At 38.8% G+C, this 27,991-nt stretch overlaps 1 protein-coding gene across 5 annotated transcripts in view; it reads left to right on the forward strand.

The window, feature by feature from the left end:
• MEIS2 (Meis homeobox 2) overlaps positions 1–27,991 on the forward strand; it is a 175,425-nt gene that overhangs the window by 12,130 nt on the left and 135,304 nt on the right. For all 5 annotated transcript variants that reach the window (XM_076344925.1, XM_076344924.1, XM_076344927.1 and 2 more), the window contains one exon: positions 5,025–5,139. In XM_076344925.1, the coding sequence (XP_076201040.1) occupies positions 5,025–5,139 (115 nt within the window). The remainder of the gene's footprint in view (positions 1–5,024; positions 5,140–27,991) is intronic.

Consider the following 27,991-nt stretch of genomic DNA (forward strand, 5'->3'; position numbering starts at 1 on the left):
TTATTGGAAGTTTCTTTACATAGTAAGTTTATTATTACTGCACTCTACGACCGTCTCTAAGATACCATCCTGAACTTTATACATACAAAACGTAGGCAGACACAGATGCACACAGATGCACACACAGAAACACACGTGTGTGTGTATGTATAGGTTTCTATGTCCAGCACAGTATATCATCTTTTGATATATGGTGGTACCTAGATACAGATTTTTGTGGTATCAATCATGTCAGTCGTTCCACTGTGTTTACAAGTGTTACTTGTAAGAACAAGGTGAGCAGGATTTGGCTGGGGGGGTGGGGGGTGGGGGCGGCAGAATGCCATCCATATCAGTAGTTCAGTGCAGTTTTGTGTTCTCAAAATTAATTTACCAGAGCAACCTCCAGACCTTTGAGTCCAACCATCTTCACAAAGAACAAGCTCTATAGCTGTTGTAGTTTCTTTTATGAAAGTAAGTTGTGTTACATTTGTTCCTGCAAGATCAATGGTTTTGTCCATTTCATCTGATAAAATGTAAGGGCCTGATCCTGTCACAGTTGTATACTTAAAACTTCAGTTAACGTTTGTGAGCCAAATCCTGCTCAGCTTACTCACATGGGTATCAGCTGGCCTGATTGATTTTACTTCCCAGTTATAAATAAGAAGCAAATTCCTTATGGTTAATTGAGTCTTTAATATCACCATAAAAGGCAGTGTGAGATCAGGACCAGCCCTAGCGGGACTACATACACTCACAAAAAATTAGCCAGACTTTGCCCAGTGGAAATTCAGTGCAAAGTAAGAATTGCAATTTAACAGAAGGTTATCCTATATCAAATTTTTCTTTTACAACATCTCTGTTCAAAAAATTCTGTAGCAGTTAAAAACTCTTACAGTTTCCATCAGATTTGCAGCATCGACAAAAGAGTAACGCATCAGATTTGCTTTGTATACCAGGAGACTCTTGTCCTTTCTGTTGCTCTTTTCCAGATTTAGCGAAATTCAATGGTGGTGCTAAATCAATTTTTTTTTAACTTTCAAGGGAAAAAACACTGGCAAAATTGTGTTTTCTAGGGAAGGCTGTGTGTGTAAATGAGAAACAGTGGATAGCAGCGGAGTGATCTCCTGTGGCCCTGCTAGTACAAGCTTTCCCCATATTGTCTCCTGCTTTTATATTAATTACAACTTGCATTATCAGCTGCGAGTCTGTAGCCCAGCAAATAGAAAATACCGCCCCTGGAGACCTAGCTTCTTGTATCTATTTTCCATCTCCTTCTATTGTGCTCTACTCAGTATTCACTGCTTTTCTCCTGGTAACACTGCTCTTTAACACAATTAGGTAAGAGCAAGAGGAGCACCATATTTGACTCCCAATTATTAAAACCATTGGGAATAGATACATGTGTGCTGTTTACCTTCTATGGTATCTGGCATTAGTTTAGGTCATATGTGTGTGAAAATTTTATAGTATGCACACGTACACGAAACAGGCAATTGCATTTTGGCAGATATCATCCACACTCTTCAACGTGTTTCTGCAAAGTATATTACTAAACTTGCAAGAAGATATGAGAAGCCATGCTAACAGTTTGTGTAATTTATCTAAAGGTATCTGGTTTTCTTTTTTTTTTTTTTAACAGTGTGATAGCTTAATACAAATTTCATTGAAATTAATAGAAAAATTGCAATTAATGTTAGCTGGCTTTAGATCAGGATCTCTTTAGGTACCTAAACTATACCGATAAAGTGTTTCCAGTGAAGTACACTTTAGATGTGCCATTTGTTCCCATTTTTTTGTGAAGACATACATAAAATAACTACTTATGATTAGGCATTTGGCCAAGAAGTTTTTCTTGAGGGATGCAAAGCTGGAAACAGTCTAGGGGAGAAAAAGAGAAGTTCACTGACACGTACAATGATCTTAGTCCAAAGCAAAAGAATGCTGCCTTTTTATGAGGCTGTAAACTCCACCCCTAGAGTTATTTGTCATTTTTTATAATATTAAAGCCTATTTCCCTCCCTTTCAAATTCCTCCAACATTCTACTGCCGCATCTTGTAAATATCCCATCTTATTACTTCTGTCCTTCAACAAAATTCTGCCAAATTGCTTCCTCAAGAAAATTGTGTCACAAGAAATACATTGAATTCCCAACCAATACGGTCTGCCTTTCTAAAACGGGATCTACAAACTGAGGTCAAGAACAACTCAGCCTGGTAGAGACAGCAAGTGTTTTCAGTTGTGGGAAGTCTTATTCAGTGATCCTTTCCAAAGCGTTACGGTTTTGAAACAGAAAGGCCGGTCTGGCTTTTGAAATACTGCATGATAGCTTTTGGATGACATTTGCCTTAAAACATAGCTGAGGTGTTACCAGTTAATTATTGTAATTTTCATATGTGTGATAAGGAGCTCCAACAGCAGCCAGCTTAAGAGAGCCTGCAGTGCATAAAATTAACATAACTCACTGTGTTCCCTGAAAAGTTTAGCCTAGGTGAACATGTTGCAATTATTACATCTTCTAAAAGAAGGTTCCAGCCTGATGTTGTTGGAGGGCTAAACTCATGCTATGCTATTGTTTCTTTCCTTTTTCATGTATTTCTTCTAGCTCTTTATCTGATTACCATCCGGCAAACAGCTGACGCTAAGAGGCTGCAGAGGGCTGAAGAGCTCCTGTCTGCTGTTTGCCTTCAGCTTGAAGCTATTTGAGTGGCTTCCTAACTCAGAGATAAAAAGAGAAGTTCATAGGCACAACTGTGTTTTAACCCAGGCTGTAAAGAAACTTGCGCGGTTTTTGTATTTTATTTCCATCTGAACTTTTTGCTAACCTTATTTTCAACATTTTTGGGTTTTTTCATGACATCTGGGCTGCTGGAACTTTTAAGGCTTCTCATCTTTCTTTTTGTGTTTCTTTCCACCTGACTCTCTAAAATGATGGTAATTTTTTTTTTTTTAAATGAAATTGTGGGGGATTACAGTATTAATAGTGATTTCTGTGACCTAATTAATACAACAACCTCAACAAATATAAAATACTATTGTTTGGTGGGTTTTTTTTTTCCTGTTGTGGTTCTGTGTGAGGAAAAGTCTATCAGACTTCTGGGTTTTGAAGGGGGTGGTGGTTTTGTGCCATTAAGTGCTGTCGTCCCGTCTGTTGTGCTGATAGGTTAGGCGAATTTCAGATCCTGGCCTGTCTTCTGATTTTACACATACCTTCCTGCCGTGGAACTATGTACATGGGTGCACGTGTGTGTCTGTGTAAGGTGAAGGGGATTTGGATTCCTTCTTACCCTTTGGTCACCTAAGGCTTTACTGGGAACCTTTTGAAGTCATGGGCTCTTCCCTTTGTCTCTGCTGTGATCTGGGTCAGGCCCGTTAGATTTATGTTACTGGGTATTGTAGCAAGCCGTTATTTGGCAGTTCTATTTTGCGTTGCTATAGAGCATGTGGTACTAATCAGTGCTAGGAGATTACTTTGAGATGTTTCAATATATATTTTTGGGACCTGATTCCAATCACACTTACACTGAATTTTACAATGGGTAAATCAGTTGATTTTGTTGAACTTTTTCCTACTACACGTCGGGGTAGATGAGGTCAGAATCAGTCCTGCTCAAAGAATTTATCCAAACTTGTCGCTTGCTGCTTTCAGGATCTCCTCGTGCTTTAATAGTCCGGTGTTATTTCACAATGCAGATTTAAAACACAATCAAACCTAAGAAGCAATAATTTTTTTTTTTGAGGGGGGATTTTTTGTTTGTTTTGTTGTTGAATTATTATAATGTGCTTGATTTAAGTTGTCACATACAGGTGACAAGTAATACAGGTCCAGCCCCTAGTCTGATCTGTTTCATGTGTTCTTGCTCTCCTTTTCTGCCAGAGGAAATTCCATCTCTTGCCTGCCTTCATGTGGTGCTGATAAAGCTCTTCCTGTACAGTAGAATTCCTGTTTTCCTTTAAGCAACAGCAGGGTATTGGGAATGATCAGGAAAGGGGAGGAGGACAGGAGGAGAATACACTCAACAAAGTAGCACTAAACTGTAACATTAAGTTTTCCTCACTTATCCTTGTAAGTAGCAGCTCCTCGCTCCGGGAAAGCCAATACTCAATAAATTAGAAAGCTCGCATGAATTATGTGACTAAAGTACAGTAGTTGAGGTCTTACTTAGCCAAGTTTTGCAAACTTCATGTGTCTGTCTTCTGCGTTCTCTTTTGTCGTGTTTTATGCAGAGTAATGTAGAAAGAATTACATAAAAATCGCTATACATGTTATTTTATATAATCACCTTGTGGTTATTCTTGACAATACTTGTAAGAGAACTGTTAGAGTTAGAGTAATACATCTAGAAAGTCTTTTGAAATGTGTCATATCAAGGTGGGGGGGGGGGGGTGAGGAAGCATCTTTCCTGGTATATAACAACTTTCAAAGAAAGCTTGCTTTTTCCCTCACAACTTTGCATTTGCTTGAAGTTCTTCCAGCATTCAGATGGGTGAGAGTGAGGGTAGGGTGTGAGGACATGCTTCTCTCCCGTGCACGTTCTCCTCTACTTCTTGAAACAGTTTCCCTCCTCTTCTTCTCCTCTCCCATCTTTAGTCAGTCTGGAAAAACAAAGTGCGGGGACATAGTTTGCATACCGACTATCTGATCCTAACGTGAACACCTACTGTCATAAACTGTGCAGGTTGATGTTCTCCTCCTTGTCCCCCTGTATAGCTCATTAAGAAACTTTTTTTTTTTTTTTCCTCCCCTGAAATATTCTTCTGCAGTACTATTCAAACAATTAAATCCAGACAACTCTTTGGAAAGTTTAAAAAAGAAAAAAATCTGTCCTTTATTTTACCAAGTAAATCTTTGTACCTCCTCTGCTTGTCTTTGCTGAAGAATTATTACACTGTGCAAACAGTATTGGTGTTTGGCACATTTCACAAATGCTAATGTGTATGCTTTTCCCCCCCCTCCTCCCCTCTTCTCCCGGTTTTCTTTCTGTTCTTCATTTGCTATTGGAATGGGAACTGTGGAAAAAATTCCTTGGCACTCTGACACCAGAATCCTTCATCTTGGAGAGACCACGATGATGCAACCTCAACGCACTCGGCAGGCACACCGGGGCCCTCCAGTGGGGGCCATGCTTCCCAGAGCGGAGACAACAGCAGCGAGCAAGGTAAAAGGTCAAACTTTTTCCCTCCGCAAAGTAGGCATGACTAAAATAACTCCAGCTTTTTTTATTATATCAGTACATCTGCCTTAGAGTAAACATGGAGTGGCAGACTTGCAGTATAATCAGCTGTAACTTAGGGAGACGGTATTTCCTTTTCCTAACCCACTTAGCTGCATTTTATTATTATTTCAAAGCGAAATATCTAATCTTCAAACAAGCTTTGTAATAACAATTGATTAGTTCTGCCAATTCCTTTACAAATTTGGTTATCTACAGTTTATTTTTGTGTGGTGTAAGTAAATATAATGACAGACATACTCTCCAGCTGTGATGCAGTTGTTTGAGCTGGGTTATAGACGGAGAATTTAACCTGTAGTTTTAGCTGGGGAAGAGACTCCTATATGAAGTTATGAAGCTGCTAAATTATATAAAGTAGAAGCAAAACTCGGATTGGACAGAAAAATGTTTCTTGCGATGCTTGCTTGTACAGACTTGTTTCTGCTTCTGAAAATCTGAATTCAGAAAAGTGAATAGAGATGTACCTGAACTGCAAAACCTCTGCTGGATCTATACAGTGAAGCCTTCTCAAGGGTTCAGGAGGTTTGATTATTATTTCAGGGTTTTTTGTTTTATTTCCTACTGCATTGCACCTTGTCTGTAGTCACCTGCATCCATGCTGAGTGAGTGTCAAAGGCTGTCATTCTGATATGATAGTGTTTTACACTTGCTCATTAGACGTATAAGTGACTCCAGAAGGTATAAGAGTCAAGCCTCCAGTGCTAAAAGTTGGGTAAAGGTGGTCTACTGTCACTCTTGGATCTTGACTCAGAATTGATTTTTTTAAGACCAAAGGTTAAGGTGGGCTCCATTCTTGTTTTTCTTTGTAAACATGGTAAACTTCAGCTAATGAGTGAGACATTACCTTTATAAGGTCTTATGATATGCTCCCTCCATCTCGTGCATCTGCGGCATTTTGCCACTGCATTTCCCCCACGTGGGGGTCACATATACCCAACAGAGCCACCTGACAGGTCTGCCATCCAACTAGCCATGTGGAATCCCAAAACTGGAGAGGGGAGCAGCCTTCAGGGCTAGAGCTGCCACAACTAGCCTCGTGTTGCGGACTGCTTCCCACCATGCTATTTGCCACGCTTAGGCAGTGGAGCAGATACGTGATTTCACGTCTCTCACGTGGCCCACTGCTTGGCACAGAGCTAGATCCCCTCGTCTGTCTCATGATCTGGTGTCGTACCCATTGCGATTCTAGGAACGTGCAAAGTTTGTTTCTGGTAGAGTGGTTTGGGTTTGTCTCCTATTTGTATGAATTGTTTATACGTTTGTAATCTTATTGCTGATAGAAAGCAGCCATGGCACAGGGTGTGATCCAGCTCCACCATGAGTCACGCGGGCTTTTTTCTATGTGGTTGGATCGGAGCTGTACGAGGCCCAGCGTGAACTATTACAGCTTCAGCAGCCAATGAACGGGAGAGCTTGACTGCGAAGCAGCAAATCGGTGTTATGTCTATTAGCTGGCCATAGACTTTACTGTTGATGTTTACATTGTATCTTGTGGCTAAGATGCTTGGTGTAGCAGATGATCATTTGCATACTTAAAAATGATTCCTCTGAGTCATCTGCCACAGCGTGTTCATTCCACCCCTAGGTAAGAAATTTCCTCACACCTGTATCTCCACTCTGCCCCAGCAACCCCTTAGAAATTAGAAGAGTTTCTTCATCGAGCCATGCTTGATGTAAAGAAATCCCTTGTATCGACATCCAGGGATCTTGCATTTCACTAGTCTCCGATCCCGTGTCACGTAACTCGGGGTGCTCGAGAAATATTGCTAAGCATAAGAAAAAGTAGTTGGTGATAACTACACCAACTTCCCATTGGAGACTGAGGTTTCTGGTAATATATATGATTTAAACAAACCTGTTATGCTCATTTCTGCAGAAGGGGAACAACCACTGAAGGGCCAAATCGGTCACTAGTGCTGCCCAGTCTAGCAGGGTAAAACATCACTAGTATGTTTCCCTTTGTGCTCAGTTGGGCCCTTTTAAAAGGAAGCAGTCGTCCAGTGGCAAATCAGCATTCCACTCAGCTGTTGGCAGCTGAAAGATGTATGATCCTACAGCACCGGCAAAATTCCCATTGGAGATAGCTTTGGATTGTTCTCCCCCCCTCAACCCTGGGAAAGACTAAAGAGAGGGAGGCCTGTATTGAATTTTCCTTACGCTTCCTTGAGGGGGGCAGGGTTTACTTTCTAACTCGTGAACTGGCAGTGAGTCGGTCCCAGGCAATGCCAAGATGGGTAGATGCCCTCTTGAGCTATTCTGGTGCAGTTACTTATTTGGGTCAACTTGGTTTCCCTGTGGTTTTGTCAAGACCTTCCACAAATGCTGCTTCAAGTATTCCACTTGCCCCAAAGGATTTCTCGGGGATGGGAGCTCATTAGAGAGTCTTGGGTTACATGAGCAACTTATGGTCTCCTCTGCTGATGCCTAGTGGCAGCAGAGATTGATTCAAACTGGAGTCAGTCTCTTCTGGCTCTTGAGAGCACTCTTCCAGGGGTCTCTGCTTTTGCCTTAAGTCTATGATGTGCAGCTTGTGATTTTCTTTTTTTTTTTTTTTTTTGGGGGGGGGTGGGGGGGAGACGGAAAGGAGTTGGGTGAGTGATGACTTTTTTTGCAGACTTTCTCTGCATGAGGTAGGTCTATCTTCACACAGAAGAATCCATCCATAATTCTTAAAGTTAGAACAAAACAAAAAAGGTGTAGGCATTTTGTCTGTTCTTGGAGGACAGTGTCTATGACAGTGCATGACTGCCCTTTGGCATCAAAAGGGTTAAACTAGTCAATGTTTGGTATTACTAGAAACACATTGGCATTGAAAGAGTTAAGGAAAGGGCCTTCAGGCAGTAAATGTTGAAAGATTATCCTAATTTTATTAGTGGTGAGCGTCTATGTTGTTCTTAACATGTCACCTCACTTGTTCAACAGAAAACTAAGCTATACAACATATTGATCATCTAGCAAACCAAAGTACTAGTGACCTGTAATCTACCAAGCATTTATTGACTTTATCCACAAATGCAGACCGATGCCGTGTAATACTATTTTAGAGATTAGTAACTATGTAGTATGTCTGATCAACTTTCTCCCTGCCCTGGAAAGAGAAAGAGTTAAATATATCCAATAATAAAAATAAAACACTCTAAAGATCTTACAAAGGAGAAAAAGAAGAAGCTGATTTAATGGTCTAATGAGGCCATCTTCCAGACTTGTTTTGTGTAGGGCTTGCTTTGACCTTTCGCTTTGCTCAGGAGCCCAACGCTTCATTTTTCACATTCTTGCAATTACGTTAACGCTTCAAGCATTTCTGACTCCAAGTCAGCTAGCAACACCAGGCATAACTCAACACTGTGAGTTTTTCTCCTCTCTGTAGATTCATTAACAGGTCACCGGGGTCCCAACTGAAATTTAAAACTGACTGGTTCTGTTGGGTTAGCTGAGTTATAGCAAGGGAGATGGCAGGAAAGGGGCTGAGAGAAGGGGAGGGGGGAGAGAGAGAAGACCCTGGGGTTTTTGTCAGGGAATATATGTGTAAAAGCCCTAAGTGGAAGATTAAAAGGTGTGTGTAGCTTTATCATCCACCCTTTTCTTTGGAGGGGAAACAACACATCTGAAAGTCTTCTGGGGTATTGCGTTTTCCTTATTCTTTGTGAAACAAAGTGAAAACGGCCACTGCCTTTACATACAAGGCTAAATGACTGCTAGAATTCAGCATCGGTTTGTACCACAGTGATGGATATGATGCTCCCAGACTTTAATTCCTATTTAATCTCTTTATGGGATATTTCAAATAATGAATATGGCAGATTATGCATGAAAAGTGGGAAATAGATCTTTTTAAGGTTTAAAAACATGTGGTCTACAGGAAAGCACCAGGGAATAGTTTCAGTTTCATATTTTATGATACCAGGATTGTATACCTGATTTGTCATATTTGTAGTTCAGTCACTCCAAGGGCCTGATCCAGCCAAGTCAGATAGAGGCTGTGTTTCTTCAGGACCTTTCAGGAAGTTCAGCATCTTTTCAGAATTAGGCCTGGGGTGATAAACTTGACCATAAGTGAGAAGCCAGGGACAAGAAATTTTTAGGTTATACAGCAGTAAAAATATAAATGGGCATCACATCCACTTTGCTTTACCCATGTGAGTTCATCAGTGTGTGGTTTTTTTGGTTTGGTGTTTTTTTGATGGAACTACTTGTGCTGAATGAAGAAGATCTGCCCCTTTATAAATAGTATCTGAGGCTACTCTCTAGGGCAATACCTTAAAGTAGTTTTGAAACACTTGTGACAGCTTGATGTTTGTCCAACAAATTTGTCTACAATAGCTTTCTGTGGCAAAGACTCATCTGGTTTGGGGCAAAGTCAGCTTGAGATATTAGCTGAAATTACATGTTCATCCCAGGTTATGTCTCTGGATTAATGCATGTTGGAAAAATTAGGTAGTATATTTCTTATTCGTTATATACCATCTTGTAATAATGATGGTATACAAATCAAATTTGTTTACAAAACTAGCTGATAATGCCCAAAGGCCTGTCCTAGTAGCGAAACTCTACTGAAACTGCATAAAGCTTTGAACCAAACTCCAGTAGTCAGAAAGAGGAGAGGGATATGTTCTTGTTAATAATAATAATAAAAAAAAATAAGATTAATGCAAAGTCTTTGGAAGTTTAATATCCAAAAGCTAATGCTACAACTTCTTTTTCCTAGTTCTGTATGTATAGGTAAGCCTATGCTGAGGCTAGTATGCATATTCATGATAAAAATTCAGAACATATTTTTATTCCTTTGTATTTTTACCTATAAAGCTATAGGGTATGGTTTTATTGGAAGAGAGATGTCTTTTGTAAGAAAGGAAATTCCTAATAGAAAGGCTTAAACATCCAGACTGTGAAAAACCAAACTTGCTAATAAATAATGCTTCACTGGAGATGCATTATTTCAGAAGGCACAGCTCTCATAAAGGTGAACTGTATGAAGTATGAAAAACTCATGAAGAACAATGACTTTTTTTCAGCTGAGGAAGATACAGGAAGAGAGTAGCCCTTATTAATTCATCTTTTCCTTTCAAGTTTGAGGGGCCCGTCCTTGTGTTGATATGTATGAGTAATTCCCATTAATGGTGATGGGAGTTACGCATGTGCACTGACAGAAGAATAGACCCCTTAGTGTTCAAAGCACATGAAATTTACATTTTTTCCATTGCTGTAATTGAGATGTTGACAAATTGGAGAATATTGATGAGCCTTTGTTTTAAGTATTTCTTGCCAAGTTTGCTTTATTTTTTCATGGTTTGAACAATGGTGTGGGTTCAGCAGCAATGAATAATAAGAGTAGAGTAAAGATAACTTTGTATTTCAATATTTTGATCTGCCAATATGAAATAAATTGTCTTAGGCAAATGGAATATGTTGTTTTAATCATTAGCTATGCATGAAAGAAAAATTGATGTTGACATCTTTGCTGTAAAATTGTTGTAATGGGGCCTTCCTTACAATTCATTTTTGTAAAATTCATTTTGTACATTTTGCAGCAATTGAACAATCCCTGCACTGTGAATAGGCAGAATTCCCAGAAATACTGAGACAGTTGGCCCAGTAACTGCTGAGCTCACACTGCACACCACATGCACGTTAACCATAATGATGCCAGAACCAGCTTAGCTAAATATAGTCACATTTTAGTATCCTCCCATCCTTTCTTTTCTTTCCGTCTATTGCGTGAACAAATACATCTTTTTGCAGTTTTTGTTTGATTCCTGGAGTGGGTGAACATTTATGTCCCTACCCACTATTCAATAAGTAGCATTAAAATTTCATAGTGAATCTTCACCTCACTATACAATTTTCTAATAATCAGGCTGGTGGCAACTGTGGACTCCTCACCTTTTTATTAAATTAAAGCTTAGAATGGGGGGTGATTTAAAATATTATGCATGTATTTAAGATTTTCACCTCATTCTTAGCTTTTAATCCACGTAGGTTTTTATGTTTAGATATAGATAAAAACCTATATATGCATTAGAAAACATTTACTTCCATATTTGAAGTATGTTGTGCTGGAGTTTCAAATGCAGCCTAGGAAAACTCTTTCAATGGAATGTTTTCACAGTGGCAGTAATCTCTTTAAAATAACCCTAAATACAATATGACAGATGCCATCTGGAATAATCTTTTGCTAGTTGCTTTCAACTTTTATTTTTTCCTACAGCTAAGTTCATCTAAAACTGGTCACTTACTGTTATGGTAAACATAGTGAACTCTTTCCTCCCTTTTGTACATGAATGTTCAGAGAAAATAACTAAACAATTTTACTTAAGAGATTGTTACTGTTGAGAGGTTTGCCTCTGACTTCATGTTTCTGGGTGTTTTTAAATTTATGTATGTGTATATGTGCGTGTATATATATTTATATATTTGTATTTCAAAATGAGAAAGGTAGGATTCCCCCTTAGGCCATTCTTTCCATCTCAGATCCTACTCAGCCTAACCCAATTTGCCTCCAAATGTTAGATAACATCCCATTTGCTAAATTATAATTGTATGTTTGTTACAATATTAATGGTTTCATAATGCAACACATTCAAACATACAGTAGCAAGTGCTTAAATGTCTTCCTGTGTTGTTACAGACTGACTAATTTCTTCCTATATATGCCAATTTATTTGAAAGATCTAGTGTTGGAATCTCTGGATTTTTTTTTTTAACTTAGTCGTGTAAAGGGATGTCTCCTGATGCCTGTTAGAGTTTAATTTAGAGTAGTAATTAAACTTGAATACTGCCTCATAAACAAAAGATAAACAATAAACCAGCCACATTCCCTGCTGTTTCATAGCTTTCTTTCCCAGATGTTTTAGCCTGATAATTTTTACATAGTGAACTACCTAGCATGGAGTGCTATGGACAGAGGTCAAAGCCTGGTTCTTTGTAATGGGTTTTTAAAAACTTTTTGTTAATGAAAAACTACAGAATTTTCCTTTGTGTAGCTGATGAAATTGTCAGATACTGAAGGACGCTCATTAATTGACTTTTTAATTCTCTCCCTCTTGTTTAACAAGATAGCACTAATTTTAAAAAACCCCCGCAAACTTTCTTTTAACTGTTGATGATCCAGGAACGTCGCTATTTCTTAATATTAGGGCGTCTGGACAGTACATTAGAATCCTCTATGTCATCCTTAAAACATAAAAATAAAAATGCCCTTGCAGGAGCTGCTCTCTCCATGTTGATTCTAAGCAACTAAGGAAATATTCACAGTGGAAGGCTTTTAATTTTTCAAACTGCTCCGCAGGCTGCCGGAGCGTGTGTGTCCATCTCTGGACCGCTCCTCTGTCAGCCATGATCTTTCTGATTGCCAGGTAGGGGTAGGCCGTTCAGCTGCAGAAGCCATGTTATTTTCACTGGGTGGGGTAATTACTGAAAGCTGAGAATAGCTGCACTAAAGACACAGGGATACTTTCATGATCCCATTAGCATAAGAGAGGGTAAATTATTCATGCCAAGTGAGGATTCTATGGGGAAAAGTATAGTTAATGCACATAGTTTTTAAATGTATCCCTTTCTGCTCTGAGACTAAATTCTTGTTGGATTCAGTTCTCAGACATTTACGGGAAAGCTCTAGTGGCATGTTAGACGCAGTTCATCTCTCTCTGTTTGCAGCGCTCTCAATAGAGACCATCTGGCAAAGATCCAAAAGGTGATTAAACAAAATGATCAGCTCTTGTTGCTGTGTTACATGTCCAATACTCTGGATTAAAAAACATGACCCACAACAGTCAGCTAACATCATTTTTTTTTTTTTTCCCCTCTTTCCCCTTCCCCTGTAAGAATTCAGATGGTCCACAAATGTCTATGCCATCTTTGTGTCCTTATGGCCCATAATCATGAACAGGTTGTGCAAATGGCTCTTTCTGTAACACGGTCTGTTCCAGCAGCATAGAAACATTTCATATTAATTGGGTCAGTCTAATGTTCATAATGACATGGGGAAAAATTACCCAAATGTGTTCTTATAGTAAACACTTAAAATGTGCCTTTCTCCTATTAGAAAGTGAAATTTGACATCGGGCTCATGTGGCTGATTTATTTTTTAAGACGGAAGAAAATCAAAGCATGACACTGTCATCTGCTGAAAATAGTTTAAAGCCCCTTCTAACCAAACAAAAAAAAAAGGGGGGGGGGGGCGCGGAATGAGCTGTGGTTTAACAGCACAATCAGGGATGAATTTACAGTGCTATTCAGAAGAGTACTCCCTTATCATAAACAAGCTGATAATCACACTGAATCTAACTCCCAATTAGCTCTTTCTTCGCTCGCAGAGATCAGCGTACATGTCCTCCTTAAGCCGTGATATGTTGCTGTTGAGTCAGACAGAACATTTGTATACCTTATGTCATATTCAGAATTTAAGGATTAACGCTATATATTTACCAGAAAACCCAGCTAATCAGCAAGGTAATTTTTCAAACCAATCACTTCAATGCCTGAGTTAAGGTAAAAATGCCAAGACTGTGAATAGGGGACATATGTATCTTATCTTTTTGGGGTTGCACCAAATGCCAAGTACTAGTGTAAATTCAACAGAAACCAGACATCGTTGGAAAGTAATTAAAGAAATATTGAAATTAAACCTACCATATGAGTGAAATATTTGTAGGCCCGCTTTGTTGCATGCATAACAATTTGCATGGAATTGAACAGTGTTTCTTTCTCTTTAACAAAGTACAACTCAAGAAGTAAAACACAACAGAGGAATCACCTCTGTGTATTCAGCCATAGGATCGGAGGGATCTTCTTTATGCTGAGGATGTTTACAGTCCAAAATCAGTAGGTTTACTCAGAGGAGAAATTTATTAGGAAAAAAAAAAAGGAGAAAATTTAAAGCCTCCAAACCTATGCCAAGAAAAATCAAATTCCACTTTGGAAAGCTTAAAAGATCCACTGAGGCTGTCAGCTCTCCTTACTGTGCAAGGTGAAAGCAGTAGGTAAAAGGCACCGACATGTCCAGAGTGCTCGGGGAGGGGAGGCCAGGCTCCCCTAGCGTCAGTGCAGCGTGGCAGATGAAAGGGACCCACATAGCCTTGGGGGGCTTAAGGCTATTACAGGGCAACTCATGCTCTGTTATCATGCTGATTTTCAATTGATTTTTGGCTGTACAGTACTTGTTGAAGGCCCTCTAGAGCATCAAACACTGCATTATGGCACTACACATTGTAATATGTGGGCCTTTTGTCTTACTGTCTTTACTTTGCCTGAGAAGAGGAGTGCTAACCATTCTGTGGTTGCTCCAGCTTCTGAGCAGCCTTCATATCTGGGGAAGTAAGACGGGTGAAGGAAATTTGACAGCCGTCTTTAGTTGGCTGTTAATGTGTTTTGATGCATTTGTTTGTAGTTCTGAATTTTCAAACCAATCTGATTTTGAATCACTGTAAAACATTGCTTTTAATTTACAAAATTACTTCTCATTTTAGTAACTGATCGCAGGATACTAATAAACCCGGGTCTGGTGTCTAAATATGCTTTCTTCTTTCTCAAACTTGTGATTCCTTTAAGTGATTGGTACTAGATATTGTTAAAGTTGGACCTGAGGTTGCAGGAAGATTTCTGTAGGCTGAAGTGAGTAATTTCTGCTATTTTCTACCTTCTCCTTTCTTCACTTAAACTATTGTATCACTCAGGTAGGTTTTTTATTCACTAAAAAATCAAGCCATCTACATGTAAGTCCTGATAAGCTGAGGATTTTTAAAATCAGATGAGTGTCTATATATTTAGGATATCTTCAAATAAATGCTTACCATTTTAACCAGTGGTTTCTAATGGCTTGTGTAAGTCTTTGTGCATGCAGTAGAAGATGTAAACGAATATTTTAAAATGTTTACAAGAATAAAAATGTACATGTGAAAACACATGTAGAAACTTAGACTTGCAACTTTCTTGTGTTATGGGAACTGTTAAGAAAGCAGTATAGTCATAAGGATAGGATGATACCAGGAAACACTGATGGCCACCTTAACTACCCTGTTCGCTGCAGGCACGATCCAAATAGCAAGTATGGTCACTGGGAAGACATCTGTTATTTTGGTGGCCTGCCTGTAGCTCCTCAGCTTGTTGCCATGAGGTAAGGATATGGCTGTCTACCCAGCAGCAACTAACTGCAGAACCGAATTTGATAGGACCTTGTGTAAGTTACGTGCCCTCTCTGATATGTGTTCTTCCCCATCTGTACAATGGGCACAAGAGTGCTTAGATATTGCTTGAATGTTATGAAATGGTCATCTGTTGTCAGTGGACTGCTCTGATATGCCAGGAATGCAGGGTTATGTAGAAAATTCAAGTGTGTTCTTGTATTAGCCTCCCTGAATTTCATAAAAGCAGCAGTGGATATACTGCATTTGTAAGTTGTATTGCTTATTTTAACACTTCCTCTTTTTTCAACAAAGGTGAAAAAAGGTGAATGAAAGAGCCTTGGCCTTTAACTTCATATTGTTTTTAGTTAATAAGGCTTATGAATTGAGCAATAAAAGATGACATGGATCACATCACCAGTTCTTTAGTGATATTTGCATAAAGATGAGAAGTCTAAAGTGATGTTTCCAATGTTTAAAAAATTGTTGTATTACTATATACGTGTATTCCTTGTTTAGTGTTTGGTTTGTTTTTTTCTCTCCCCCTGAACAAGCATAGTAAACATAGGCCAAGGTAAACTTGATTCTGTGTTCATATTTAGGTCTTAGGGATCCAAGGGTAATGTTGTCTTAGAACAAGATTGTGCAATGCATTGTCAGGGGTTTTTTTTTTTTTTTTTCTCTCTAGGATTTCCTTAGTACTCTAGAGCTATAGAACAGGTTGTGATGTTTAGTGACCTTGCACATCAGTAATTCTGTCTTTTAAACACGGACATTGATTTTTCTCATCCTGTCATGAGAAGATCTAGCGTACCCCCTGCTCTGTTGCCTAAGAGTTTTCAGCATGTACACAGGCAGTGGTGGCTAAGAATGAAGGCTTAGGGCATCAGAACTGGCAGCAGTATCATGAATAGTCTGCTTCATATTTAGAGGGGTTTTTGTTAACAATGAAATACAGCATATCCATTTTGCGGGGAGGGGGGGAGAGAATTTATAACATTCTGTGTAACTACTTTACTGTTGTTTGCTACTGCTTTTAGTCTTAATAAACATACCAATCTAGATTTAGTAACTTGGGTTTCTACAGAACTTAGAATAACACTTTAAAATGCACCAACTAGGTGTCTTGATCATAGTTATAGTACTTGTGAAAGATCTGTCTTTTGTTTATGAGTCAGTGGTGGACTGTCCAGAGAAGGTTTGAAGGAAGGGGATGGGAATCAGTTAAAAGCAGTTCTTCCTCCACGGAGGAGAGAAGAGGAAGACGCTATCCACACAAGATCCTGATCCTTCTTGCATGGAATCAGTAGCAATAACAGGGGCACTACTGCTTTCAGATATGCAAAGTTTGGGTCAAACACATCCAAATAAATGAAAGCAAAGCATGATTCTCTTAATAGGGTTTTTTTCATGTGTTTGTTTTTTTAATTTTTTGGTAATTCCCACAGAAACTACTGCCATTAAGACACGTAGGATCTACAAAAAGACAGTCATAAAGGTCTAAAACTTCCTAATATTTCTGAACAAAATTTCATCATGCCTTAGATTTTCAAGGACAAATAATAATAAACACCAGCTTTTTTTATTTGCAAAGGAAAGTTTTGAATCACTTTTTTCCTCTGGTTTTTAAATGTTAAAGTGAGCTGCAGAGAAAAATAAATTTGTGCTTTCAGTTCATTTCTTGAAATACTAACCCTTTTTCAAATCTGTTGGAGAGAATAAACTCATGCAGTAAACTCAAAATTAACTTTAAGGAGTTTGACTGCTGCTGTTTGATTGCACTCAACACAGTAATTCACCTCGTGTGCAGGTATGTGTGGAGTTGGAAGAAGTAAATGATTCTTTGTTTTCTACTGTTACATATGGGTGGATTATAAGTGACAGCCCCAAAGCTTGGTTGTGTTTGGGTTATTTGTGAAGCTGTCTTTACCCCAGCATAAGGAGCAAACACAGGGAAATCGTCTCGTGGCAGAGTTGGCATGATGGCCATGGTGCCCCTATTCCTACCTACAGCCGGGGTAGCGAGCACAGGAAAGAGCAAGACGAAGTGGTTTCCCTGTGCTCCACTGACTTCCCAGCTGCTCTGAGTCTGATGTCCACTGCTAACTCCAGATGCTCAGACTTGCACCTGTGCTGTCCTAAACTGCCGGTCACATAACTTGTGGAAAGAGCTCAAATTATTTTATGGATGGTTACCTTTGTACACCCTTGGCACCATACATTCCTCATGCACAGGCTAGGATTGGGGTCGTCTTCTTTCTTGTGTAAACAGAGCATTTGCTGTAACTGACAAGGATTGGTGGAGCAGCCATGAAAGTGCGAGAGGGGAATTCAGCAAATTCTCTATTAAGATGTGATTTATACCATGAAATTTTTTTACAACCCCGGCATTTAATTCTTAAATAAGTAAAGAGTGCTCTTTTCCTTATAATCTTGCATTATGCCCACCAGCTTATTGTGGCTACACTTGTTTAAGCAATTACATTTGTTTAAACTTTCCTTGGGCCTCTCCACATGCAGCTCTAAATTGGTCATACCTAGGTTTGAGGCAGCCCCCATTTGCAGAGAGTCCAGCAGAAGTGAATATGACAAATACATGCATATAATTTTATTGCAGGACTTGGTGCTAAGGTTTTAAATAATTTATGAGCATAAAATTCGGAAATTTACATGAACTCCCTATCTAATTTTACACTCCTGCCTAAAGAGGATAAAACATTGCTTAAATAGCGCAAATCAGAGTTTTTCAGCTTGGAGCTTCCTTCCTAATTCCTCTCACCTCAGACTTACCACTTACTGACGGTTCTCTGTTTCATGGGACTCCTGACCCCGTACATCTGTTAAAGGGGATAGTTCAGGATGAACACAACCTCCTACTCAGTAGGACCGCAGTGTTCTCTTAGCTCCTACTAGATGCTTGAACAAGCAGAGGGCTTAAGTGAAATCCTTTAGCTGAGCCAAAATCTGTTCTTATTTAGGGACTAATCCAAAGCCTGTTAAATCAACAGAAAGATTTTGGTTGATTTCAGTGAGCTTTGGATCAGGCCCTTCCTTGCTAATACATCTGAAATCAATGGAGCTACACTGGGCTTCTGCCAGTAAAAAAAAGGGAGAGGGATTGTCCTCCTGCTTTATTTGTACAGTACCTCACACACTGAGGTCCTGGTGCTCAAACAGTGCTCCCAAGTGCTTCATTGAGACAATAATTTTGACTTGATTACATTACTTAGTGTTCATGGACTCCCATTCAGCTGGGTAAATAATTCAGTTGTTTAAAACAACCATATATGCTGTGCATCCAACTCATGTCCAAGCATTATTTTGGTCTTCTAATGTTTTATATCAAGAAATTTCTTGCAGAAAGTAAAAAGGGAGGGTGACAGTTTTTATATCAGGAATTTTTTTTTTTCATATTTCTGTGCTATCAGTTTGTAAAGAAAGCTGTTTTGAATGAAAAGTACTCAGTCCATAGAACATGTAAAACCCAATGAGTGTAACTTTTACTGTCAGTTCACCGCCTTGAGAAAATTAGAGAAGACATGGGGCTTTAATACAGTCAAAAGGCTGTCACCTTTTTATTATTTCTTCGTTACTGCCTTTTATTTTTATTTCTCAGTGTTAAACTGAAGTCCAAATTATAATTTGCCACTTGTTAAAGATTTTAATGTAATAGTTAGCATTACAGAGATGGCAAATATTTTTAGGCAAGAAATGGCAAAGGATGAAAAGATCCTATGTGTAAATCAGCATAGACCTTCCATTTTCAGAAGTGCCTATGACAACCAAAGTAGGACCTCAGTCTGGCAAAGTCTTATACATTGCTTAACTCTGTATATTGCAAGTCCTGTTATTGAAATAAAGGCCCACAATAGGGTTAATATTGACCACCTCAGCCTTTGTAGGATTTGTTTTCAACTGACACTTTCATTCTACTCCTAAACTACAAATATTTTCCTTAAAAAGAAAGCTGGTAAGTTTTTTGTTTGTTTTAACTTATTAGACTTTTGATTAGATTTCATGTGCTTCTGAGTCCATGCACTTAACATTCATTTTGTGTATTCAGATACTTAATATATTTTGTGCAAAACATCTGTCACCATGTGAGTGTATTCGAGTAAGAAAAAATTCCTGGTTCATAACATGGGTTTTTTTTGTGTGTGGTAAATTTAGACATATCTTTCTAGATGAGAAGCATTAGACTTAGTGCTTTGTTTTAATATAATAATAAATAATAATAAAATAATTAATATTTTTCTTTGACAGTGTTTTATCCATTTTGTGTAAAATGGTAGATTCCATAAGTTTAAAGTATTACAAAATTAAATTTTGATTTAAAGGTTACCAAAACATTTAATGCATATAGATGTCTTTCATTTTAGGGAAACAGGGATAGGCTGATCTGTGCTAGCATCTCAGCTGACTTACAATTTTGGGTTTTCTGGCCTTTTCATGTGCAAGGATTTAAAAAGAGAAAGATGACTGCAGTACTCATACTTCAGTCCAAGGGAGAAGTAACAATGCAGTCTTCCAGTTAAAAAAGACTTAACAAAGACTATCTTATTAGTGTTGAATGTTTCTTAGATTTTAATTACTTAAAGATTTTACTGTTTTCTTTCAGTTTTAAGGGACCATATCTGAATTTCCCTAAAGTTCACAAACTTACTTTAGTGAGTTGAGTTAGACATAGTTAATAGCTAACTGCTGTGTATGTGCCCGTTTTCTTCTTTCTGTTTTTATTGTCTCAGAATAATGAAATTCATCCTACCTTATCCATTTTCAGAAAATCTTCTTTAGTGCATATCTGCAATGATAGATGAAACACTTTCATTTAGCTGTGAATTGGTTATCCTAATTATTTCCCTGTGTTAGATCTTATTAGCAGTTCATATTCCCAGCTTTCAGCATAGTTTGGCATAAAGTTCTGTCTATGAGCAAGGTTTTATGAAAGAAGGGCTTTATTGATTTTTTTTTTTTTTTTTTTTTTAAGATCTTTCATTCATGCCATTAATCTATAACTCAGGCTCAACTACAGATTTGCCCCTTTTTTTTGTTGTTTTGTTTTCTCTTCTGAATCTGAATTTGGGCAGGAATATGTTTCATATAGTCAGGCCTTTTTAATCTGGTGATTCATCAGTGACATTCAGGGTTTGGTTTCAAACCCCTCTCTGCTTTCTTGTAAACTAATCCTACAGTCCTAGGACCACCAAAGAGAATGTCATTTTAGCTAGAAGTCCACACTGTCAGAATTCAGGTTTACTGTATGCCAATTAACCCTCCTTTAAGCTCTTCCAAATGGCTGTCAATCTGGTTTGTTTAAAAGAAATAAGCTGTCCTTTTATTTTAGAACTAGTAAAGAATTTTACATCTTTCTAAAGCAATTTTCTGCATTCTTACCGACTTCATTGATGTGAATGTAAAGTACACAATAGGTCAAATTCTGACTTCAGTGGGAGTTGATGGGAGCACAGTCTGTATATTTGAAAGCAGAATTGATTCAATCTTGGTGTGCCTGTGCAGCAAAAAAATCTTATCTCTATATAATTTGTCTTCATATAATCAGAAAATATAGATTTGAGTTTGTTGCTCATGTTATTTTCTATGACTGCCTTACATGAGCTCAGAGGAGCTGCTTATGTTCTTAGTAGGGATGTGTGTGTGTATATATATATTTTTTTTTTCCTTGTTTATTCAGATATAAACATTTTACATGCTTCCTTAGAGAATTTCCTTGTAAGGTTCAGTTGTTCTTAAGAGACTGAGAACTTGTCTAGCACATAATTTGTAAACTATGCAAAGAGCACCCTCCAGCTGAGGCAAACCCTAGAACAATTCACTTGGACCTGTTTTGCTTGCCACTGTAGTACTCTTGGATGTAAGGGTCCTAGTTCAAACTGCGGCTGTAATGAGCAGGATATACCCATGCACAGCCAGATATCTAGTGGAGGATCTATGTATTGGTCTTCTGTTCCAGCCTTCCATCAAACAGCTGTTTGTTATAGCATGATTCATTTTATTTTAGATCATTTGAGAAGGATATTGTTTCTGAACAAAAAAAAAAAAAACATATAATGCCCGCTGCTCTTATGCCTTCTCCATGCTGATTAGCTGTTCTTGAGTTGTCTGTCTTATTTCATGGGAGCAGGGTGTAACTTGTGTGAATGAAATGAGATTATTGCATCCAAAAGAAAAGGGAGCAGGTCAGTTACATGGTGGGCAGGAATGTTGCCATTAATTCAGGTGAAACTGTAGATTTTTTACTTATGTGCTTCACCTTAAAACTGAGTAAAAGCTGTATCTCACACTTTCAGAAGAAAGACTTCATTTACACCAGGCTTCTTATGCTTTAAATAACTGATTCGGCAGCCTTGATCTACTCAAATGTTACTTTCTTGCTGCCTTTTTATAACAGTCCTTTAAACAACCTGTTAGGAACTTCTTACCTTATTTTTAGACTGCTGTAGGTAGAAAACATTGATGTTTAAAAAAAAAAAAGTTTTTCAAAGTAGTTGAGGCCTTTAACATAGCATTAGAATATTTCCTTCTGTAAATCATTTCTCATATATTAAAAAGCAACTGTCAGTTGGTTTCCTTCCTGTCTTGTACGTATTTGAGGTTATAACAATAGAAGTTCTAAGCTTAGCTTTTTTTCCCTCCCTCCCCCCCCCCCCCCCCCCTTTTTTTTATTCTTTAAGTTGATGACTTTGGGGGGTGGTCTTTCTCTTAGTTACATTAAGTATCCATGAAGGTAGGGGGCTTTGGGTGGTGTTTTTGTTTTGTTTTGTGGTTTGTTTTTTTTTTTTTATAGTATGGCAGAGAATAGTAGGACATAACCGGGGAGGATTAAACATTTTAAAAGTAGATTTTGTAAAATGCAGGGCATGGACAAAGGTTTGCCAGGTTTTGCTTGAATCAGCCCACATTTGTTATAAGAAACGGTAGACCTGCAGACAGGCTATGGCTTTTGACACGTCCAGGGGAATCCACTGAATCTTGGCCTTCATTTAGGATTCCCTCCTGATGAGCAAATTCCCATGACCGCTTTTGAAGCTTTAAAAGCTTTGGTTTTGTTTTAAAAGGCCTCTGAGCACAGGCAATGTTTTCATAGGCATTTAGAAACAAAAAAACGAGCTTTTAAACCTTCAAACGTTGCTGCGGGGATTCACTTCGCTTCTCAGCAGACCAAGTCTGAGATAACACCTGCAAGAAGTGTGTATCTGTGCGTGTGGATTTTGTGAAAATTGTGATGCACTGTCTCAACTGACCCACAAATGTGACAGCAGTGTGTGTGTGTGCGTGTAAATCTTATTGTTATGTTTCGCTGGTATTCATTTTTAAGAGCAAACTATTATTTTGGTTCTGTGGAACGACTGATGTGGGTAAACCAATTTTGGTTTTAGATTGTTTTCATTTCTTCTCCCTGTACGTCCTCTGATGCAAACGCTAACAAACGGTCTTCAGAAGAACAGAGTGAGTGAAAGTCCCTGGTTATGTTTCATTATCTAAAGGGTATTGGATTTTTTGCTTCAGCGTTACTTTTTTCTTCTACAGTTAACACCAGTTGCGCAATAAAAGGTAGTTTTCTGTAAGTAGATAGGTCATACCATATGTAAACCCAGGTCTGAGATTACTAGGTGATGTACAATAGAAATGAGTGGACAAATCGTCAGACTGGTGAAATAACAGAAATACTCATTGCACTCTTTTTCAACTCCATCTCTTTGCATCTTAAACACCTGAGGTGAAATTTTGTCATGTTTTGGGGGGAAGGGTAAGGGGATTTTCAGAATTAAGGATAAGTACTAAATGAATATATTAACAGTGCTTTTCTCCTGTCCTGTGCTGTTCTCAAAACACCTGTTAAAACAAATAAGCACATATTTCGGGATTGATGATACTCACTGGCAAACTTGGCACCAAATAACCTGCTGAAACTAAAATGTTGATGCAGAACATGTGCTTAACTTAACAGTCCATAACCCTGTTTTTAGAACACTGAAATACCTACCCTGAGGAAAGCTCATAAAACGAAGGTCTTTAAAGTTCATAGATTAGACCAATGAAGCTGCAGCCGTTTTTAAGAATGTGTATCTTCATTGACTCCTATTAATTCAAGATGGCTAAGTGTATGAAATACAAGACATGAAAGCACCAAAGGAGATTTTTTTTGAAAGTGTGCTTTCCGTAGGTTCAGTGGCTAAAGGAATGAGCAGAAAAGGGATGCTTGGAGAGGCAAACATTCTGCATTTGGGAGGATTACATACTGCAGGCAGATCTGAAAGAATCTCTGCTTGGTTTCTAAGGGTATTTAATTGAGCTTTTTACAACATATAATGCTTAATTCTTCTAGAAATTCCCAGTGCCCTTAAGATTCTATTGCTTGGGATTAGGTTGAGTAATTTGGAATATCTCTAATCGTGTTTCCCCATGTGTAACATTCCAGCCATGTCTGTCTTACTTTACAGTTAAATATATCATTTATAAATAGATAACGATCCTGATAAGCTTGTTTGAATCCATTCTAGAACAAAATTACTTGTTTTGCATTGTGTGTGATAGCTTCAAGCTGCTTTAGAGTAACTGTCCTCAACAAAGAAGATATCTTTGTTATATTATTCATCTGGAGGCACTGGAAATTAAAAAGCTGAGCTACTGTAGCAACTAGGACCTATTATTTCTGGAGAAATAAACTTCGCACCAGGCAAACCTGAATTCGTAATAAATACACGAACACAGATAACTTTCCTTTTTGCACTTGTCCACGCAGGGTGCATGTTTGTTTGTTACTTTTGAATGGAAGGAATTAGAATAAGCTATATTAAGCTGAACAGAATTTTCTTCATAGAATTTTTCTGGCTATGTATCTTTTCTGACAAATTGCTTACTATCTTCCATTTTACAAAATGTGTGCTTTTTTGCCTCCAAACTATATGCTTTACTGTTAGACATTTTGGGATAGGGTGGCTTTATTTCTCTTTTTTGGGAATAAACCAGAAGCATCTTCTTGTGCTGAATAGCCTGACAGAAAAGGAAAATAGAATACTTAAGCTGCGAATTGGCAAGGGGGGTCAGACTGGTTTTTTTTCTCAGTGTTCCTTACATTTTTTTGATAACTGAACAAAACTCGGGGGGGAAACAAGTTGTCCTTAACAAGGAAATTATTTAGAAGTGCAACGTGTTTACGTATCTGGATGAGAACAGTGCATTGTTAGCAGTGACTGCATGCATCGCATGACGCAACCTTTTGACAACTGAGTGTCTGCTGGAGACATCTGTGAAGGGTGACCTTTCGCCCTGAGGAAGAATGCTCTGAAGGTGGGGAATGCCGTTATCTGTCCTGGCCCACCACGCACAGAGGCTGCCCACCACCGTCCGTGCACCCGCCTGGTTATGTAGCTCTTCAAATACAAATTGGCTGAGCCAAAACTGAGCAGATTCTCCCAAAGAAATATGAAAAGCCAGTTTGCTTTCACCTTGGTGGGAAGGCAGAGGTTAAGTCAAGGGCCTCAGAACAGTATGAAATTAGAATGAGATCCTTAGCCTTTAGGTAGTCTTATTAACTAATAAGTCACCTGAACAAGGATTGCTAATATCTGATGTGCCTGCCATTCCCTCAGATCATTTACTTCTGTCGATCACTTGTTACCAGTGTTGTGGAAACCAGTATATACAGCACGTTACCCTTCAGACACACAGGTTCAAGTTACAAGTTGTAGTGCGCAGACACAGAAGGCATCAGCTGTTTCTTTTTCAGGTGGTGGGAAAGGGAAGGAGAAGGAGGAGAAGGGCTGGGGTAGGTTGGGGAAGAAATAATAATAATCAAGTGCTGGGAATGTTTTCAGACCAGTATATTCCTGATCTTCATAAGAAACAAAATCCATTGTACTGGCTGTAATCTGAGAAACTTCCTGTTATCATGCTCTTTTTGATTCACAAGCCTGGATTTCCCAGTACAGGTGACTCTCTGAAAAGCAGCATCGTGCTGGTGATTGCTGCTTCTTGTAATATGCTGCTGTGTTTGCAGTGGTCACTCATGGACAGCCACCGGCTGCCTGTTAGTCAACAAGAACCCACATCCCACTTGTTATAGGTGAAGTGGTGATTTCTTGTCTCAAGTGGCTGTAGTGTTTTATATGTGTGGTTTGAGCCTGGTTTTGTGGGGTTTTTTTAAAGTAAAAACCAGATAATATAAGGATCTTTGGCTGCTAAAAACAAAGCAGCAAATATTCTAACCCAAAAGGTGGAGCAGTCTTGAAGAAAACAGGTTATTCCCTCCCTGCCCCCCCCCCCTCCCGCCCCCCCCCGCAACACCCTTTAGTCCCACAGAACGACTGCATGCTTCAGCACGGATTTCTCTGCTAGTTGGATCCCAGGAGGCCTTATTGAGTGCAGCGCTGCTCGGGGAGTTGCAGCTGTATAAAGTGGGGAAAAAAATGTAGTTTGTACGAATTGTTCTTTACCTTGGTTTGGGTTCAGCATGGCAGCTGCACTCCGACTTTGTGTGTGACAGCACAAAGGACAGCAAAAGTGAAAAGCAAGTCAGCAAGTAGAGAGACAAAAGCAACGATCAGCTAATACAGCTCCACATGGCCTAACTAATTTATGAGAAAAAAACTGTTCTGTTCATTGGATCAGCACTCTGAGGAGGCAGGTGGAATTGTAGGAAGTTTTCACTGAGTCTCTGGAGCAACTAAGGAAGCCACTAGAGATTCTTCTCAGTTTGAACTTTATCAGGGTCTACGCTTAATCAATATGGTATTGGAAAAAGAATTAATTACTAAAGCAGAATAAAACAGCTGCATTTTAAACTAAGGATCCATCAATTCAGTAATCTTCCAGTTACAGGCTAGGTGCCGTGAGGATCATTTTGACTTCATGTAATGAGGAACTGAGGGAGTTTCCTCATGAACAGGCTGGGAATTCACATTAGCCTATTTCAGCTATTTGTCATCAGTACAACTCATTTCTCCCCTTCTGAATTACAATTTGTATTTGATATACTGTCAAACCCACAAAATTCCCATATTCATGGAACTGAAAGCATTAATGCGGAAATCATTGTCACCATGAGAAAAAGTCTTAACCTTCCTGAGCCTCTTTATTCTATAGGCTGCGGCTCGAGTGGTTTCATGCCGGACATACCTCTATTGTGTTCATTGTGAGGGTCAGGGACCTGCCTGTTGAAGAAGCAGTAATTTGAACACAGCCTGTAAATGTTTCATCTGTAATTTCCATAATGGTGAATTTCAAGGAGGGCTGAGAAGGGTTATGGGAGATGAATTAGGTTTTTAGTGAGCTCATTAGGAAGCCAAACAGAGTTTAGACAGCAAGGCGGTGAGTGTGGCTGTAATCAGTTCTGCTCGCTTTGTTCCCTGCCTTCGGGACATTTTTTGAAAACTTCATGGCAGGGGCTGATGAGAATATACTGAGCAGAGGCTGCAATCTGATGGTTGACTTGTTGATTTGTAAACCTCTTAATTCATTTTTTGTTCAATTTAATCTTTTCTTTCTTAAGGAAAATTAGTTGAATGTTAGCCCTCTTTGCACTATTCACCTCTTAAATTATGCTCATTTTGAGGAGCTTGTTATGCCTGAATAAACATGAAATGACTTGGCATTTTCCCATAAGAGGCACACCCATTTTAATACCATGTATTTACCATTCCTGGAAATGTCTCATTAACTTCTGAAAATCTGTGAGCATGATATTTTTGGGCTACTGTAACACACCTCTTGGCAGTCACAGAAGGCAGTTTGGTTAATGCCTCATAATATCCATTTTTATTCTCAACATGAAGAAAGGCTCTCTATAGAAAATTGATGCAGTTTGCTCTGCTAATTTTCATGCTCATTCCAATTAATTTAACATGACCCAGATTTTCTTCCTCGGGCTCATCCTGACTAATTAGTAAGGCAACACCTAGAACAAGTTCTGTTTAATAACATTGAGGAACACTAGTTGTGAGTGATTTTGATGCTAATAAAGATATTCACTGATGGGACAGATATTTGATGTCAATTATAGTATGTAATTTAGAAGTCCCAATGTGCTGGATAGAGTATAGGAAGGCTGGCAAATCACTATGGGAGATAATTTTTTTTCTTTTTGTTAAAAAGACTTCCAAAGCACCTAGCTATCCTCAGGGACCAATTAGTTTATTTTTTTGGTACAACTAGTAGTGCTGTCAACTAATTCCACAGTAATAGATGGGGTGGTGCTGCTAAGGACGTACAATCTGTGAACCATCAACGGCCAGGGCCCAGGCTTGCATTATTTACCGAACCTTTATCACATACGGGAAAAGCCACCATGGGTACCAGAAAGCAGCACTAGTCGAGGAGAAAAGGATGGCCTACTCATCTCCTTGATTTAGCTTCTCTTTCCTTGCCATTGTCCAGATAAATCTATTTTGTAAGAAATAAACAGGGTTGAAAAGGGGGCCTCGTTAGTGCTTCGTAAATGAGTTACGAACGCTGGTGTTTCTTATTTCAGAAAAATGGCCCCAGATCTGCACTCCATGTGATAACTCTTTCCTGTGCTCTGAGAGCCAGGGAGAAGTTATCTCCATCCAAACGCGCAGGGCTGGTGCTCATGTAAGTGTCCTCGCTGCGAAGAGACCGGCGACGCGGGCAGGTCCCAGTTCCTCTGAGCACTTCTCCTC

The sequence above is a fragment of the Aptenodytes patagonicus genome, chromosome 7, assembly GCF_965638725.1.
Source record: "Aptenodytes patagonicus chromosome 7, bAptPat1.pri.cur, whole genome shotgun sequence".
Classification (NCBI taxonomy): domain Eukaryota; kingdom Metazoa; phylum Chordata; class Aves; order Sphenisciformes; family Spheniscidae; genus Aptenodytes; species Aptenodytes patagonicus.